The sequence below is a fragment of the Myotis daubentonii genome, chromosome 5, assembly GCF_963259705.1.
Source record: "Myotis daubentonii chromosome 5, mMyoDau2.1, whole genome shotgun sequence".
Lineage (NCBI taxonomy): Eukaryota > Metazoa > Chordata > Mammalia > Chiroptera > Vespertilionidae > Myotis > Myotis daubentonii.
Window position 1 is genome coordinate 90,614,118 of NC_081844.1, and position 18,052 is coordinate 90,632,169.

At 55.1% G+C, this 18,052-nt stretch overlaps 1 protein-coding gene across 1 annotated transcript; it reads left to right on the forward strand.

The window, feature by feature from the left end:
* The first annotated feature begins 1,817 nt into the window (after nt 1-1,817).
* Nucleotides 1,818-17,530, forward strand: CDX1 (caudal type homeobox 1). The gene is made up of 3 exons (XM_059698896.1): nt 1,818-2,360; nt 15,824-15,969; nt 16,521-17,530. Exons 1-3 carry the CDS (start codon nt 1,922-1,924, stop codon nt 16,749-16,751), a joined length of 816 nt encoding a protein of 271 aa, XP_059554879.1. The 5' UTR covers nt 1,818-1,921; the 3' UTR covers nt 16,752-17,530.
* The last annotated feature ends 522 nt before the right edge of the window (nt 17,531-18,052 follow it).

An 18,052-nucleotide genomic window follows, 5' to 3' on the forward strand; every position in this document is an offset into this window, starting at 1 on the left:
CTGCTCCCCTCTCCAAGAGCAACCTTCATTTTAGCACATAAACTTGGGCACAGCCTCTTTCCTTTCTAGACCTCAGTGTTTCCACCTGTATAAGGGAAAGGGTTCCTCTGAGCAGGAAGGGGAGCCCTGGGCCTGCTGTCCCTGCTCTGTGTCCATCCGAGCCCCAGAAGAACAAGATCCTGACTGGGGCCAGCTTCATGGGTGGGTCACCTGTGCAGTCATACAGGGCCCGGTGTTTAGAAGGGCCCTGTGCTTGGTTGAACTCTCTGCTTTTGCCATCTTGAAATTCTTAATACTTTTCTTTCTTTGTTTTAAATAATACTTTTTTTCTTTATTGATTAAGGTATTACATACGTGTCCTTATCCCCCCATTGCCTCCCCCTGACTCATGCCTTCACTGCCCTGGTGTCTGTGTCCATTGGTTAGGCTTATATGCCTGCAGACAAGTCCTTTGGTTGATCTCTCCCCCTTAATAATTTTTGAATGCGGGATCTCATATTGTTACTTTTCACTGGGCCCCGTCAATGGTGTCCTGATCCTGACACGTCTGTCTAGCCCTGAGATGTGCCGACCTGCCCCAGGCCCATGTGGTAACTCACGGGAGAGACAGGCTGCATACCCCAGGCCCATGTGGTGACTCATGGGAGATGGGCTGCATAGATAAGACTGTCTCATTCTGTCTACTTCTGGGGGCCACATGTCCCTGCACATTTGGGGGCCCCAAGAAATGTCAGAGGTCAAACCCCATAGGGGGCTTCTCAGCAGCTCTTTGGCTCTGACCCTCCTGCAGCCTTTCCGACCCAAAGCCCTGCCCTTCAGGAGTTCTTCCTCCGACCCCTCAGCCTTGTTCCCCACTCCCAGCTCACTCATGGCCCCTCAACTGCCCACCCGCCCCTCCACTTGGGTTGCGGTGAAATGCTTGCCAGTCTGGGAGTGGTGGGTGCTAGATAATACCCAGGAGTTTGTGTTAATTTTATTAGATGTGACAATGGCAAATTATGTAAGAAAATGCCCATGTGTTGCAGGCTGAAGTATGTGGGGGTAAAATGACAGGCTGTTTAAAATTTGTTTTAAAATACGTTAGCAAAAAAAAAAAAAAAAAAGAAGGGGAGGAGATGAAAGGAATCTTGATAATGGCTGGAGCTGGGTGACGGGTATCTAGCGGTTCACTATACCATTCTATGTTCGCATAACCTCTCATTAAAACAAAGGGGGCAGGGGATCGCCAAGAGAATTGTGAGAAGTTCCTTAGAACGTCCCTCCCGAAGATGCCCCTACCCCACCTCTTGAAAGAACTTGTGTATGTGCATATGTGCATTTTCCCGGCAAAAACATCCACAGCTTTCATCGGAGACTCAGAAGGGTCGTGACCCCTGCCCCCCAAAGATGAAGAATTCCACTACCTTCCAGACAGGAGCCCCGTTTGAAGTCAGGCTGCGCCCTCCCCTCGGGCTGGTCACTGCGGAGTGTGCCGCAGGCCTGGTGGCTGTGTGCCCCGGGCCTGGGGTCCCGGTGCAGCCCCGGATCCCTGTCCTCCTCGGGGAGATGGAGGTGCCAGGCCAGCCGCTGGGCCGCCGGCCTCTCCGGAGGCTCCTCCGCTTCGCGCGCCTCGACGGACCCGGGAGGCGCCTCCGCGTCCCCACCTCTTCAGGCCCCGGCCCGTCCGCCTCCCGCTTGGGGTGGCAATTTGTCTCCTTTTGAACCCCCCGCCCCCCACGGGTTTCCCCCTTTGATTCGCGGCCCTGAGGCTACCCCCGCTTTGAAATGCAAACCCGCCCCAGCTGGGGCCGCGGGCCCGGGGCTATAAAAGGCTGGGTGGGGCGTCGGCCGCGGGCGGCGAGTTCAGGTGCGCTGTGCTCGCCGGGGCGGCCCGCAGCCGCGGCTCCCGGGCCCAGCATGCGCGGGGGTCCCTGCGGCCACCATGTACGTGGGCTATGTGCTGGACAAGGACTCGCCCGTGTACCCCGGCCCCGCCAGGCCCCCGAGTCTCGGCCTGGGCCCGCAAGCCTACGGGCCCCCACCCCCGGGGCCCCCGCAGTACCCCGACTTCACCGGCTACTCGCATGTGGAACCGGCCCCCGCGCCGCCTGCGGCCTGGAGCGCGCCCTTTTCGGTGCCCAAGGACGACTGGGCCGCCGCCTATGGCCCGGGCCCCGCGGCCCCGGCTGCCAGCCCGGTCCCGCTGGCTTTCGGGCCCCCTCCGGACTTTAGCGCGGTGCCCGCGCCCCCTGGGCCTGGCCCGGGCCTCCTGGCGCAGCCCCTTGGCGGCCCGGGCGCACCGTCCTCGCCCGGAGCGCAAAGGCGGACTCCCTACGAGTGGATGCGGCGCAGCGTGGCGGCCGGAGGCAGCGGTGGCAGCGGTAAGGACCCCTCCCTGGCCGTGCGCCTCCAACGAACGGCTCCCCTGGGCACCGGCAGGTGCTAGGGCGAGGCCCGGCTGCCCCCTGTCTGACCCCCTGTCTGCCCCCAGCTGACCTCTGCTCTGGCCCTGCTGGGGTTCCTGGAGTGCAGCCTCCGTCCACCCTGGCGCTGGGGACTGCTCTCTCAGCTTCCCTTCCGAATCCCAGCCTGCGAAAGCACAGCCTGTCTGTCTAGATAGGGAAACTGAGCCCTGAGAAGCAGAGGTGCGTGCAGTGTGGGTACTGGCAAGGCTGGAACTAGAACGCTGCCCCAGACTTTTATCCCAGGGCTCTTTTAGCCACACCGGTTTCTTCCACCCCCATCCCAACCCCAAGCGGAGGCTCCACCCCACCCCAGAAGGGAAGGTGCCCCGATGGTAAGGATGCGGCCAGGCACTTCCCTTTCCCGGTCTCAATCCCCCCGACAGTGAAGAGATGGGTGGGTCATGTCATCTGGACTGAAAAAGAGTCTCTTTGGTTAGATTGGCGCTTGGGGGGCTCCCTACCTTCCCATCCAGGGTCCTTTCTGAACTCTTGACCCTGGGGGAGGGGAAAGCAGGAGCAGTTGGGAAGGTGGCTGCTGTTTGGCTCCTGAGCCTGTGAACCTCCTGCCCCCAGGCAGGCCTCTCTGATCCACCCTCTTCAAAGGCAGGGGAGGGGGCAGGACAAAGGCCCAGCTTTAATGAGGGGCGGCCTGACCTCCTTTATAGGCCCCCCCTTTGTCATGTAACAGGCTGCGCCTTGGCTCCGTAGTGACTCCTGTTGGCCGGAACGTGAACACGATACCCCATTGTCCTGACTGTGTCGGGCCTGTCCTGACAAAGGCCACCTGGCCTGGTGGGCGGGAAGTTGGCCTGCCCACCCTTTGATGTCCAGCCCCTCCTCCCCTTCCCCCAGCTGGGAGGGAGCCTGGGACTTCCCCACCTCCTCTCTCTCTTCACCCCCAAGTCTCCACACATGCCCAGCTCACCCAGGGGGCAGATGCTGGGGAAGGCTTGATCGGTAGCTACAGGTCTGGCTGCAATCAGACCACCTTCTTGGGAGGCTCAGGGACACATAACCTCCTAGCTGCCTCCAGAGGCCTCAGAGGACTGGGACTGAAGGCCCAGCTTTGCCCCTTGTCTCAGTGACCTTGGCTAACATTTATAGAACACTTACTAATGGACCAGGCACTGACCCAAGGTCTTGCATGTGTTAACTCATTTAATTCTTACACCATAGTAGGTACTGTTATCACCCCCAGTGTTAGGATGAAGAAAGAATGGCACAGAGAGGTTAAATACTTGCACAAAGCGGTACAACCGGCAAATGGTGAGGCTGGGGCTTGAAACCTGGCAGACTGACCACCAAGCCTCTGGGCTAATTCTCTAAACAGCTTCTCTTAAGTCAGTCATCTTTTTCTGAGTCTCAGTTTTACCATTGACAGGAAAGGGAAGGGCCTTGTATCTTTGTTTGAGTTACAAAAGGACCTCTTTGAAAAATTAATGGAAAGTACAATTCTTCTCTCTAGAAAAGAGTGTTGCCTAATTTGGTAGACAGTTTCAGGAGTTCGAGGGGCCCCAGAAGCTTTATCCATAAACCCCTGTTGAGATCCTTGCATTAGATTATATGAGAGAGGGTTGTGGGGCCACACCCTCAGGGTCCTGCAGTTCTGTGTGTGTTCCCTGGAGAAGGAAGCCCGCATTTCCTGCTCCACTATTCCTGTTGTTGCTTCCTGCTGATTGGGTGGCTTTGGAGATGGATGGGGAGGCTCTGTAGGGGCGGGACTTGCAGAGAGGCCCTCACTGTGTGAAGCGGAGAGAGTGGGCCAGTGGGGGTCAGAGGCCTGGGGGAGCTTGCAGGCTGTGAGATGTCAGTCAGGTAAATCACCTCTTCTCTCGGACAGGAGCCGAGAGCCCAACCCAGCCTCTGGCCTCAAAAGTCATTTGGACACAGTTGTTTCCAGGCGAAAAGGGGCCTAGGAGTAACTCTGCCTGAAGGCAAACCACTGTTCTTCCTTTGCTCCCAGACAGTAGAAGGAAGGGCCAAGGGAGGCAAGGGGGCTCCCAAGGAAAGTGGCTGCCCTGAGGAGTCAGGTAGGACCCATTCTGCCAAGGAGGCAAGAGCCTTGGCCTTCTGAAAGCTGGACACTCTGCCCATCGGCTCAGGGGGCATCTGGCTCTTGACCAGTGCTTCCGAGATTCAGGCAGAATTGGGGTGGGGTTACAGACCCTCCCTGAGAAAGAGGCCAAGTTCCTCCCCTATTTGGCCTCAGTTTTTCCTTCTGGGCAAGGAAGATACAGGCTCTCTCAGGGGTGTTTGCTGTGTCCATGCTGTTGTCTCAGATGGCAGAGGGAAGTTCATGCATCAGGCTCCCCCCTGCCTCTCCCCCCGCACCACTCCCCCCCCCCCCACCCCCTGCCCCCGCTGGATCTCCTGCAAATGTGGCTCCCTGGTCACCTGTCTCCTGGTCCATGTGGGCCAGCCCATTTTCCCTCCCTTGTGAGGCTCTAGCATTCTACAATATCTGAACTGGACATTTAGAGACCAGACATACAGATGGAGAACTGAAGCCCAGAGTCTGGAAGGAATGTTCTAGTTTCACACAAGTGGAAGTTGGACTAGAATAGATGCTGGATGAGTCAGTTAAAATTTTTCCAAAGGTTTTCCATCATTTTTAGGGCAAAATCTTCACTCCTTCCTGAGAGCTCTGAGACTGTAGAGCATCAGCACCTGGTCCCTTCCTGCCATCCTGACCTCAACCTACGCCACTCTCCCTTCAGCCACCAAACTAGCCGCTCCAGCCTTCCTTTAGCTTTTCAGACATGCCATGTCCTACTGCAGGTCTTGTGCATATGTTGTTCCTTTTTTCCAGAAACCTCGTTTCCTTGACTTTTGGCAGGCCTATCTCCTTCTCACCCTTCAGGTCTCTGCTTAATGGTCACCTCCTCAGAGATGTCCTCCATGATTTCTCAAGGAAGACTCCCCCTATACCCACCAATAATCTTTACCATGTTTCCTTTAGAGCACTAACCCCAACTGCAATGTATTCACTTATTGGTGTGTTTGTGTGTGGTCTGTTCCCCTATCCAGACACCAAGATAAACACCTATGAGGTCTAGAGCCATGTCTATTTGGCCTATCACTACATTCCAGACACCCAGCTCTGTGTATGGCATTTAACAGGTGCTCAATACATGTTGTTGAATGAATGAACAGGGCAAGTGTGAAATCTTGGCTTTAACATAGATTTCTGAGGTCCCGACCCTGGAGATGGGACCTATGGCTGCCCAGGCAAGCAGTTCATGCCAATGGTTGCTCTTCTCTCCCTGCTGGGACAGTGAGGTGCCAACCTCACCTGGGAATTGGCATGGCTAAGGCTGGGACTAAGTCCTGGCCTTATTCTAAGGAGGTGCCCGTGAAAATGGGGAAGCTAAGGGAGAGGCTGTTGGCCTTCATTCCACAATCAAAATATTGAACAGTTCCAAGTGATTATTGTCACCCGATTGAGGCCAGGGTAGGAAGTGACTACAAGGGGTTCTATTTGTTTGCCTTCCCCCTTGGCATCTATAAATACCAGCGTTTTCACCAAGAGGGTCCTACTTCAGCCTTCTGTCAAATAAACAGGGCTTCACGGGTTAACGACCCATGAGGGTGGCTGAGGTCCCACACAACCAGGGAGATGTTCACTCAGATGATGAGACGGCTGCAACAGGGTGTAGATCTTGGTCCAACCCCTTCAGCTTTCCGATGGAGAAACTGAGGTCCATGGAGGGGTGAGCCACTCCTTTCCCCACCACATTCCAGACCCTCCCCCGGGCCCATTGCCACAGCCTCCACACTGGCCTCGCAACTCCAGCCTCTCTGATGCCCCAGCTGCCTTCTAAACCATTAACAGATTTACCTCTTCCAGACACATCCCCCGCTCAAGAGCATTGCATAGCTCCCCACTGCCATGGAATCGCCATTGCGTTTTATGCCATTTCGTTGCTGTAAAATCCAGCCCCATTTTTGTGCCATTTGAAGCCCTTTTGAGAACTGGCCCCCAACCCACTATTGAAGCTACTCTCCCACTGGTTTGCCCAGAGAAGAGATGCTTATTTGCAACAGTTAAGATCTGAGCCTTAACTGTGAATGAATTTCTGTTAGAAGCTGTGTGAGCATCAGGAAAGCTAATTTGGATCATTTCTCCGAGCTTCCTATTCTTCCGCTGTAACATAAGGATCACAATAGGATTGCACCTTGAAGCAATGGTACCTAGATCCCTGAGCCTGGCAGAGTAGGTGCTCAGTGACCATCGGTACCTCTGACCATCTCTTCTCGTCCTTAGCAGGTGCATTCAAGCACACACCCTGCCTCCCCAGTCTGGGTCTCTCAACAGGAACTACCCTCCCTTTCCTCTTCTACATTTTCAACCTCTTCAAATGCTGCTCCTTCTCCCAGGTCACCTCCTCTAGTAAGCCCTCCTTGGTTGCCCCCTCCTGGCACTCCATCAGGCCCTTGTATTAACAACATTTACCACTGGCTGTATTTATCTCTATCAGTTCCGTCCTTCTCACCGTCCCTTGCCCATAGTAGGAGCTCATGATAAACCTGATAACTGTGGTTTTGGCTGAGTCCTTACCGTGTGCCAGGCACTGCGCCAAGAACTTTGCCTGAGTGATTCCACCTAAGCCTCATAACAACCCTCAGAGGTGTGAGGTTCTATTATTAGCCTCATTTTACAGATAAAGTTAATGAGGCTCAGAGAGGGTAAGGTGGCTTGCCAAGCTCACACAGCTGAGACACAGGGTTCCAGTCCGGACACTACGGCCTAAGGAGCGCCTATCGAATAAAGCAACACCCTGGGCACAGGAGCCCAAGCCCCCTTCATGTGCGCCCCGGCCCAGGTGGGGAAAAAGGAGGCCGGTCAGGGAGGAGCTATAGGAGGCTGGAGGGGGAGGGTGGGCACAGCAGGGGCCGAGCTGTTTAAAACTGGCTCTCAAGGCAGGAGCGCCATGTGACACCTCATCTCTCAGATGTAGCTGGGAAGGGGGATGACCCAGTTAGGAGGTGGCAGAAGGCTGTTTTTGGTCGAGTGTTTTCTCGCCCCCGTTTTGGCAGATACTGCTGCTGAGAGCCGAGGGAGTCTTTCTGAAGGTCCAAAACGGCTTTGTTAGCAGTCGTGTCTGGCTTGTCAGGAGGAAGTTATCTTAATGGGCTGACCCCTCAGATGTCTGTCTGGGAGCTCCTGGGACTTGGAAACAATTGCATCTGGCGTCAGGTCCATCATTGTGTTAACAAGCTAAGCCCTCTTTCCACACTCACCCCTTCAGTTTGTGAAGGGGCGGCTAGATCCCTCCGCGTGACAGAGCGGGTCCAGGCTGATGCTCTAGGCTCAACACCCTCCGGTGACTTCCCATTGCTCTTGAAATCAAATCCAAACCCCTTATCCCAGGGCTCAGCTCTGCTAGCCTCTCCAGACCCATTATGTGCCTCATTCATTCATCCATTCATTCATTCAGGCAGGCAGGCAGGCTGGCCTGTGGGCAATACTCTTCTCCAAGTGTCTCTTCTGTGCCAAACATTCTTCTAGGTGCTGGGGGTTCCATCCAGAACAAGGCAGACAGGGTCCCCTCAGGGAGCTGGCACTGTCTGCCCCCGACTCTGCTTACTTCAGCGTTGGGGCCTGTGTAGATGCTCTTCTCCCTTCCCAGAATATTCGTCCCCATCGGTGACATGGAAACCTCCTTCTCAACCTTTAAGTCTTGGCTTAAATGCTGCCTCCTCCAGGAGACCTCGCCCACACTAAACGAAGTGTGCCTCCCACCTCCCACCACTGAACCCAGCTCTCAGCTCTGTGCTCGCTTTCCTTCATACTAATCACAGTTTGTAATTATTTCATTCGTTTGTTTTTAATCAGTGCCGCCCCCCAGTGAGAGAGGGGAATGAATTATTTAACAAATGAATACCAAGCATCTACCATAGTAATAAAGGGACTAGCATCTATTGACTGCTCAGCTTTTTTTCAAATGCAGGTATTTCTGACCCCAGAACCGGCATTTGTGCATTAGATTAGCGGCTTTGAGGACGGCTGTGGGAGCAGTGCAGGTGGACCGAGAGGAGGTTGAGCTGACCAGCTGATGGATTGGATGTGGGGAGTGGGGAAGTACCAGCAAGGCCTTTGGCCTGAGTGGCTGAAGAATGGGGCTATTTCCTTAGGTCAGGAAGACCAGGACGGCAGGTTTGTGTTGTGTACTCAAGGAGATCCAGCAAGTACTTGCAGTGTACGGACTGGGCGAACAAGGTGGCATGGTGCCTGCCCTCACAGAGCATAGGAGGGGCCGGGCACGGGGGAAGGGGGTTGCCATGGTCACACAGTGAGCTAGAAAAGGGCAGGGTTGTCCAATAGAACTTCCTGTGCGATGAGCATGCTGCCTCTCTGTGCTGTCCAGAATGCGAGCCACTCGCTGCGTGTGTCTTTCCAGCACTTGAAATATGGCTGATGTGACTAAAGACCTGGCTTTCAATTCTGTTTTATTACTTTAAGTATGAAATAGCCACGTGTGGCTGGTAGCTGTCCCAGGGGACAGTGCAGGAAAGCCCCTCTCAAGAGTTCTGAGGGCGGTAATCCACTCCAGATGGGCCCCTTTCTCTCCGTCGAGGAATCTCTCCGGCCTCTTCCATCTCGAAGTGCTCTTCATCGTTATCTTCCTCGTCACAGCTAGCTTTCAGTAATTGTCTGTTAAGTAGATTGTCGCATCTAATCTCTGCAACTACGGTGTATAAGGAGGAATTCATGTCCCCGCTTCACAGATGAGTAAACTGGGGTTCAAAGAGGTTCAGTGACTTGCCAGGGTTCACACAGCCGGCCAGTGGCCGGGCGGGTGAGAGCCACCGGGTCTGTCTGACTCTGAAGGCTCTGTCCTCTTCGCTGCCTCCCAGAGCCAAGCCAGGCTGTGGACTGCCAGGAAGATGATAGGGCAGGGGATGGCACACAGGTGGCCTGGGGGGAGGAGGGTGACAGTGGGGAGGAGAGCCTTGCCTGAGGCTGCAAGGATCCTGGTGTGGCTGGCCAGGCCATTTCTCCCCACCCCATGCCAGCCTCACCCCTGTTCCGGGGTTTGAATGAGGAACTATGATAGAGCATCAGCAGGAACAAGGACCCAGTCGAGAGCCCAAAAGAAAGCTTCACGGCCCACGAGACACGTCTGTCCATCATGGAACTGGCCGGGTCAGGGCTGCCACAGCAGAGGTCCTGCCCCTGGCAGCACAGATGAGAAAACGGACCCAAACCGAACATCACATGTGCAGTCGGTGGCCCAGCCAGATCTCCCCACACCCAGGCCAGCGTGTTCTTTGCCCTGCTGCTCCCCATCAGGCGGCATTCCTCCCGATCCCAGGGGAGCCTCCAACATCCGCTTCTACAAATAGCTCAGTTCTCCTGGTCGCCTCCATAGCTCTTTGCCCTTTACAAACTGCTTTCACATCCATCTGTTCCCCAGGGGGAAGGAAGCCCAAAGAGGTTCAGCCACTTGTCAGCTCCTTCAGCTAAGGGTGGTCAGACAGCAGCCAGCCAGTTCTGGGGACCACTCCCCTTAGGCCCTCCCCCCTCCCCCCTGTGTAGCGAGCCTTCCCCAAATCTCAGGACAGTGGCAAAGCTGCTAGGATCAGGCCTCAGCAGAAGCGCCACCACCTCAGGGCTACCCTGCCCCCTTTGCAGCCTTCTTATATATGTTATCTGGGTAGCACCTCACATGTTTTATATTAAAGCTATTTGCATGCTCAACGTATATGTAATTCTTTCCTCCTCCTCAGTATACCTTCCCCACTCCAGTTTCAGGACTCCTGGCGGTGGGATTCCATGGCCACCCCGTCCTTCCCCCTTCCCCGAGCTCCCTCCTGCCAAAGGTCCCTAAGCTTGCATTTCTCTTTGTCCTCCCCAGACCAGCGCTACAGACAGGTGCCTCCTGCCCCTCATGTGTCTGAGGCACTTGGCTGGAGGATGTGCAGGCCATGCCCTCCCTGTGGGTGCTGCCCAGGTAGTGGACAGTGAGGGAGTGAGGGGGGCGGTGTCTGGTTCTTATGGGAGGGCTCAGAGCTGCACAGAACTTCGGAAACTACAGGGCCCTGAAAGCTGACACCCCAACCCTCTTCTGATGCACAAGAGAAACTGAGGCTCAGAGAGGGAAAGGGACTCACTCAAGGCCATACAGATGACACAGAACTGGGCCGAGGTCCTGCTGACTCCCACTGACAGGCCAGATGCAGTAGATCAGGGGTGGAGCGCCTGTGTGTTGGGGGAATTAGGTGCACAGCCAGGGCTGGACCCCACAGGGAGGGGTGACAGAGGGTCCAGGGCTGGGTTTGTGTCCCAGGCTCTGAGAGCCAGAGCCGGCAGTGTCATCCCTCAGGGCCACAAGAGGGCAAAGGAAGTGCTGACCCAGAGTCCACACGGTTTTCCTGGCGCTACCCACCCCGCCCTTGAGGCAGAGTCTGGACTCTGTCCTCCGCTGGCCCAGGCTGGATGGGGGGGCCCCGCTGAAGGCTGTGTGGCTCTTGCCCCCTGTCCTCCAGCTGGGCAGGCTCTGCATCTAGACTCTCAGACAGGGAAATCAGTCTTAGAATTCTTTCAGCAACAATAACAAACACAATCAGAGAATCAACAAACATTGGGAGCTTCGCGTTTCCAAGTTGGAAGGGACCTTATAAATAAACAGTCTCGTCTAACACACCACCCATGGCACAAATCATTCCCCAACATTCCTGCCATATGGTTGTCCTGCCACTATTGGAAATGAATGCGATCTACCCTTCCCCACACACCCACTGCATGCCAGGGACTGTGCGAGGCGTCCTCCATCCATCTCCAGTGATCCCCTGGACATACCACGGTTGGGTGGTTGCAGGAGAACTTACACTTTGTGGTAGGTGCTAGTGCTGATCTGAGGCTGGACAGACCTGGGTTTAAATCCCACCTGCCAGATGTGTGGACTTCTCTGAGCCTCATTTCCCCGTCTATAAAATAGGGATAATAGTTGCACAACTTCATAGGTTGTTGAGAGGTATATACAAGCTGCCTGACCTGTGGACATGTTGGCCCTTATTAGAATAATAATGATCCCCATTTTATAGTAAAGTAAGGCTCAGAGAGGTGGGGTGACGGTTGTGGGTCACGCAGCCAGTGAGAAGCTGTATTGCACAGCCACATGCCAGGGTTACCAGAGAGCTCTTCAACTATCAAATCCCGGAGCCCTATTCCAACCCCACTGAGTCTGAATGTCTGGGCTAGAATCTGCGCTTTCTAGAAAGCTCCAGCCAGTTCTGAGGCTGCTGGCCAGGCGTGTGTGCCGTTCACCTGTAGCTTCCAGGCCTCTGCTGTGCACACTGAGGGGATGGGAACTTGACCTCCACGGTGGTCTGGTGCACATGGGTGGCCATTCCTCAAGTCCCAAAGCCAGAGCAGAGAGAGAGCCTCTCAGTTGGGTGAGTTACCCAAGGCTCTCCCTGCCATGCTCACCCCTGAAGATCTGGGGGCTCCCCACCCTCCCCCTGCCCACTCACACTGGCATCTGGCCCAGAGAGTTGTTTATTAGGTGGCTGGGCGCGGAGGCCCCCATCAGACACCTGTTACTGGAGCCTGGACTTCCCCCTCAGCCCCAGCATCCCAGCGGCCTGTAAATCATTGATCCTGGGCCCTCTCCCCGCCCCGCCACTCTCACGCACCTCCCTGTTCCCTCCCTCCTGGGCTTCAGGGTGGCACAGGTGCTCCTAGGAGGGGGGAGGGAGGGTAGCTTCGGGCATTCGGGAGTTCTGGCCCAGAGCTGTGACTGGAGCCCAGGGATCCTGTCATTAAAAACAAGTTCACAACTGCACATGGTAAAAATGTAAGCACCCCTAAAACTCCCTCCTACCCGGGGCTCCCCAGTTCTCTCTCCAGAGGCAGCTCCTGCTAATGGCTTCTTGTATATTCTTTCAGAAAGAGCCCTATGGGTGCACAAACATGTGATGGGGTATATGTGAGTGTGTGTCCCCTTTTTTATACCAAAACCAGTAACATTATTCACAGCATTCAATATCTTGCTTTTATTTTTGCTCAACAAAATATCTTAGGCATTGCTCCATGTTGGTACAGATGGAGCTTTACAGTCTCTTCCGAATGATTGCGTAAAGCTTGTCTCCATGGATGTGCCATCTTTTATTTAACATGTTCCCTACCTGTAGCATGTACAGTGATTTTAGTCTTATGTCGCTTCAAACAGCTGCAGCTTTGGACATTTCTCTGTGGGACCCGCTCCTGGAGGTGGGATGATTGGGTGAGGGCGATGTGGTGCTCAATGAGGCGACACATCACCGAGCTGGGCTCCTGTGGGACTCCCTGGCTCCTGGACCACATGGTGTGACAGCAAACATTTTGTTCTTTAGCAGAGCCATTTTCTAAACTCTTGTGTTTTGAGCAGCTCTATCAATAGAAGTTGGTCAGTAGGTTCCTGAGCCCACCAGCCCCTCTCCTGGGCCCAGAGGGGAAAGGGGGACGGGGAAGACCAGGTCTATGGGTTGTGTCTTCACCGGCCGCCTTGCTAGAACAGAGAGGACTAATTATGCAGATAGAGTCCTACCTCCCAACTGGTCTCACCCCCTACCCCCAACCTGGACCCTGGGAAGAGCTGGGCTAGAGGTCAGGAACCTGAGCCCGGGTTCATACCACTACCAGGCAGAATAGCCCTAAGCAAGGGCCCGTTTTTAAGCCTTAATTTCCCCCATCTATGAAATGGGTGTGATGGATCCCTGCTTGCTCCTGAGAAAGGATGGGAGTGAGAGCTGGGTGTCTTGGGGGACAGGTAACTGCATAACCACTGCTTGGAATCTCAGGCTGAGGTTTGGGTGGGCAGGGAGCCTCATTCCCCACCTCAGGCTGTGAGTCTTCTGGGCATTTCCCAGGCCCCCAGAAGTACCAGTAGATGGGTGGTCTGCTGTTTGAGCTTCTGCTGTCAATGCTGAGGTGGGCTCCATGGTGAGTCCTGCAGCCCCTAAACCTGGTGGGTGGGGAGTTGTGAATGAGAACGGAGAGTGAGAGCTCTAGGCCACGGGACGTGGTCTTGGGCGAGTCCGACTGCCAGGGCCTTCAGTGACCCTGACCACACAGGGAGGCTGGACTGGAAGGACCCACCAGGCCTCTTATTTGGCTCTCTGGCAGCTGTATAACCATCCTGAACCGTGGTCTCTTCATTTATAAGGTGGGAGGAGACGAAACTCCCATGACCCCTTCTGGGTTTAGCCCTGCGAGCCCAGTGGGCTGTGGGTGCAGAGCTCTGGGCTCTGGGGGTGGTGGCATTAGGCAGAACTGATTTTGAGCTGCGTTGAATTTTCTAGGCCAAGGAGGGGCTCTATCTGGACCAAAGCCTTAGCAGCCACTCCCTTGTGCCTTTCTTGGGCCAGGCCGGGCGGCGAGCCGAGGCTGTCCCGTGCTGCGTCGGGCAGTGAGCTGAGGGCAGTGGATGTGGGAGCGTCCAGCGCGGTTCCGCTGCTCTGGCAGGAAACCAGGGAAAAGAGCCCAGTAATATCTGTTGTCTCCCATTCTCCACAAAACCATTTGGCTCTGGAGGAGCCCAGTGCTGTCCTGCCAAGTTGCGTGGGCTTGGTGGAGGGGGTGGGGCCTGGATCGGGGTATGGGGTAGTTAGGACAGGGGTGCTGAAGGACAGGGGAGACCAGAGCTGTGACCCAAACAGAGGTGAAGGCTGGGGTGTTACGGGGGCACTTGGGTGAGGGAGGGGGGGATTGATGGGGATTCAGAGACCCACCGTGCCCTGGTGGGACGCATGTGTAGGTCTGAGAGTGCTTGCATGTGCCTCCTATTTATAGCCATGTGCTCAGCTTTTTACAAAGAAAACTCATGTTTAGTCAGGCCTCCACACCAGCCCAGGCCAAGCATGACTCTTAATATTCTCTCCAGACAGACCTCTGATCCCAGCCCCAAAATAAGCCCTGACATTAACCCCAGTCAGTCCTCCTATCCAGTTCCTGGCCCCAGGCTGAGTCCCATTTAGAAGCCAACCCACCACCGTCTCTCTCCTGGGTTATTGCAGGTCTCTGTGTGCTTCCTGCTTCTTCTTGCCAATCTGTTCCCCGTGCAGCAGCTATTGAAACGTACTTCAGACCTCGTGTCTCCTCTACGCAGAACCCTGCAATGGTTCCCATCTCAGACACAGGAAAACCCAGAGTCTTTTCAATGGCCTGTAAGGCTCTGGGCAGCCACCCCTCCGCCGTCCCTCAGTGCATTCCAGCCACGCCTCACTGTTTCTTACACATGTCAGGTGTCAGGCATGTTTCTGCCTCAGGGCCTTTGCATTTGCTGTTCACTCTGCCTGGAGCCCTGAATCTTTCAGTTTTGCTTTTCCTGATGTACCCCAGTGCCTGGCTCACAGCAGGAGCTCAGTAAGTACTTGTGAGCTGAGCAGTCATTCCTGCTCTGTGCCCGGACACAGGCAGAAGGGTGGATGGCTTCAGGAAGATGAACCCCTATTCACCCCTAGCTCAGGGCTTGGTGTTCAGGGCTAGGGCCTCCTTTTAAAAAATATATATTTTTATTAATTTCAGAGAGGAAGGAAGAGGAAGAGATAGAAACATCAATGATGAGAAAGAATCATGGATTGGTATCTCATGCACGCCCCGCATTGGGGATCAAGTCGGCAACCTGGCCAATTGAACCGTGACCTCCTGGTTCATAGGTTGATGCTCAACCACTGAGCCACGCTGGCTGGGCAGGGCTAGGGCCTCTTAAGGTAACTTCTAGGTCCTCAAGGGTCACCAGCAGCCACGTCCAACAGGAATCGAGGTGCCTTATACCCAGGACAGTCCAGAAAGCGTCCGCCCTGCCTACAGTGGCTCTTCCCTGCTCTCCTCTGCACAGGAGAAAGGAACAGCTGCCATCATTAGCCTCCACCTGCCTTTGCCAGCCAGATGTCCCTCCAGCTCACTGGTGTTCACACCTGTGGTCTGAGGACCTGGAATGGAACCACCTGGGGAACATAGTAAACATGCAGATTGTATGCCGAGGCTTTCTGACTCACATGGTCAGGGATGCCCTGGAAGCTGCTTTCCACAGGCTCCCGGACTTCCTGTCACGCAGCCACGTCCAAAGCTGCTGGGTTAAAGCTGGAGGAGCTGGTGGTCAGAGTAGGGCTCTGGGTCAGGAGACCAGGATTGAAACCCACCCCCACCAGCAGCTTGCTGTGTAACCCTGAGAGAGTTGTAACCCTCTCTGTGCCTCAGCGCCTCCCCAAAGTGCTTGCCTCTCAGGTAGTCTTCAAGCCTGAGCCTGGGGGGAATGATTGTCACCCCAGGGCTGGGGTGTACCTCCCTCCCCACCTCAGGGTCCTTCTTCTAAGGGCTGGGGACCCTGCCTGTGCCTTTTGCAGGCTGCCCCTCCACACTCACCTCCCCTCCTGGTCCCTCTGCTTCTCAGGAAAGACCCGGACCAAAGACAAGTACCGCGTGGTCTACACCGACCACCAGCGCCTGGAGCTGGAAAAGGAGTTCCACTACAGCCGTTATATCACCATCCGGCGGAAATCGGAGCTGGCTGCCAACCTGGGGCTAACTGAACGGCAGGTGTGTGGGACCCCCACCTCAGCCACAGGAGCAGCACTGGGAGTCTGGCCTCCAGGCTGTCAGGCAGATTACGGAGCTCAGTCAAAGGAGGAGAACAGAGAGGTTGAGCCTCCTGACCATGGTCACACAGCACAGCAGAAACTGAGCCACTGCCAAATCCTCTCCTGCCTCAACAAAACCCAAAATCCCTAACTCCCAATAGGGAAATAGGGGATCTGATTAGCTATAGACCAAAGCCGGCTATGATCAGTGCTGTTTAAATCCAGACAAGGGAGTAGTCACAGGCAGAACAGGGAGGGCTTCCTGGAGGAGGGGTGTTAGAGTATGGCCTTGGGAGATGGGGAAGAAGGCTGCAGGAGAGCTTGTCACGAGAGTAGGGGAGCACGTTTTAGAAAGGAGAATGTGTTCAGGGTCCACGAATGGTCTGGGTGTTGAGAGCAGGAGGGAGTCCACAAACGCCACAGCAAGAAGTGAGAGCTCAGCTGTCCTCCCGCCCTTCCTCTCACTGTCACCGGGTCTCCGCACCACCTACCTCTGTTCTCCAACCACAGGTGAAGATCTGGTTCCAAAACCGGAGGGCGAAGGAGCGCAAAGTGAACAAGAAGAAACAGCAGCAGCAGCAGCAGCAGCAGCAGCAGCAGCAGCCCCCACAGCCACCACTGCCAGCCCACGAAGTCACCCCCACTGCCGCTGGGCCGCCCCTGGGGGGCCTGTGCCCCAGCTCCACTAGCCTCCTGGGCGCCTCCTCCCCAATGCCTGTCAAGGAGGAGTATCTGCCTTAGCCCCCCGCCCAGCCTTGTGGGCTGGGGGCCTGGGGACTCAGATGCTGGGAATGTGGCTCCCGTTGGGGCTCAGGAGGCCTGGTCTGAGTCCCAGCCCTGTCACTGACCTTCTGAGTCACCTTGGACAAGTCACCCACCCAGCCCCTGTGTGCCCTTGGCCAATCTGTGCAGCGAGCTCTTTGGATAAGGACATTTTCCTTTTCTAGGCCTCAGGGGCATAAAGGAACCCAGGGTGGGAGGTCTCCATCCCTAGAGGGCTGGGTGAGGGAGTCAAGATAAGTCCCCATCCCTATCTCCTTCTCCGTAGGTTCAAGGGCAGAAGGCTGCTATAGGGACTAGACTGATCCTGGAGAAAGGAGATGGAGCTGAGGGAAGATGGAATGTTGGCCTGTGGGGAGGAATGTGATCAGCTCCTACCTGCCTGGTCCTGCAGCCTCGCCTCCACCTGCCCCCATCCTAACACACCCTGAACCTCTCCAGACTGACGCAGAGCAAAAGCCCGCAGGAATGGGCCCGAGAGGCTCTGATGACTGTCCCCTCCGGGTTGCAGAGCCATGTCCCCTCACCAGTATTCTCAATGGGGCTCCAGGGTAGGGGAGGCCCTTGGAGGGGGACAGAGGTCAGAGCCCTCCCTGCCAAGTCCCACCTCGCCAGGCTGTCCCTGGGCCCTCAGAGGACTTCTCTGGACCAAGTAGAGCTCACAGCTGGGCAAGTGTTGTACATAGAGTGGAGCCTCTTGGATACAGCTTCAAGAATAAACTTTGTTTCCTCTTTTTAAAGGTGTATAAAAATCATTTTACGTAGCATTAAAGGAAATGTTAAGCATAAATCATCCTCCCCCTTTCCTGACAGTTGCATAAGCCCTTACAGCCTCCGTCGGCCTACAACAAGGTCACCTTTAAAATGCATTTGAGCGATTAAAACATGACATTGTTAGAGTGAGTCTCTGAGACCCTGTAAAATTTTAAGTCCATTTTGTCAGCAGAATCATCCGACTCAATAGAGCAGTCTTTTGAATTTTTCAAACACTTTCAGCTCAGGATTTTACAAAATTCATTGGGCACCCTCATGTGCCAGGCATGGGTGTGTCCCCCAGAAGCCCCCAGTCTGAGTATGCTCTGGGCCTCAGAGAGCAGAGCATTCAGGGACTGCGCTTCTCCTGGAGGGCCTGAAAGGCTTCTTGGAGGAGGTGAGGTCTGAACAGGTGCCTAAAGGACTAGTGGGTGCTGTCAGGCCAAGAAGGGAGGAATGATAATAAAGAATCTGAGTTGTATGAACGTAATGCATAATTTTTTAAACTC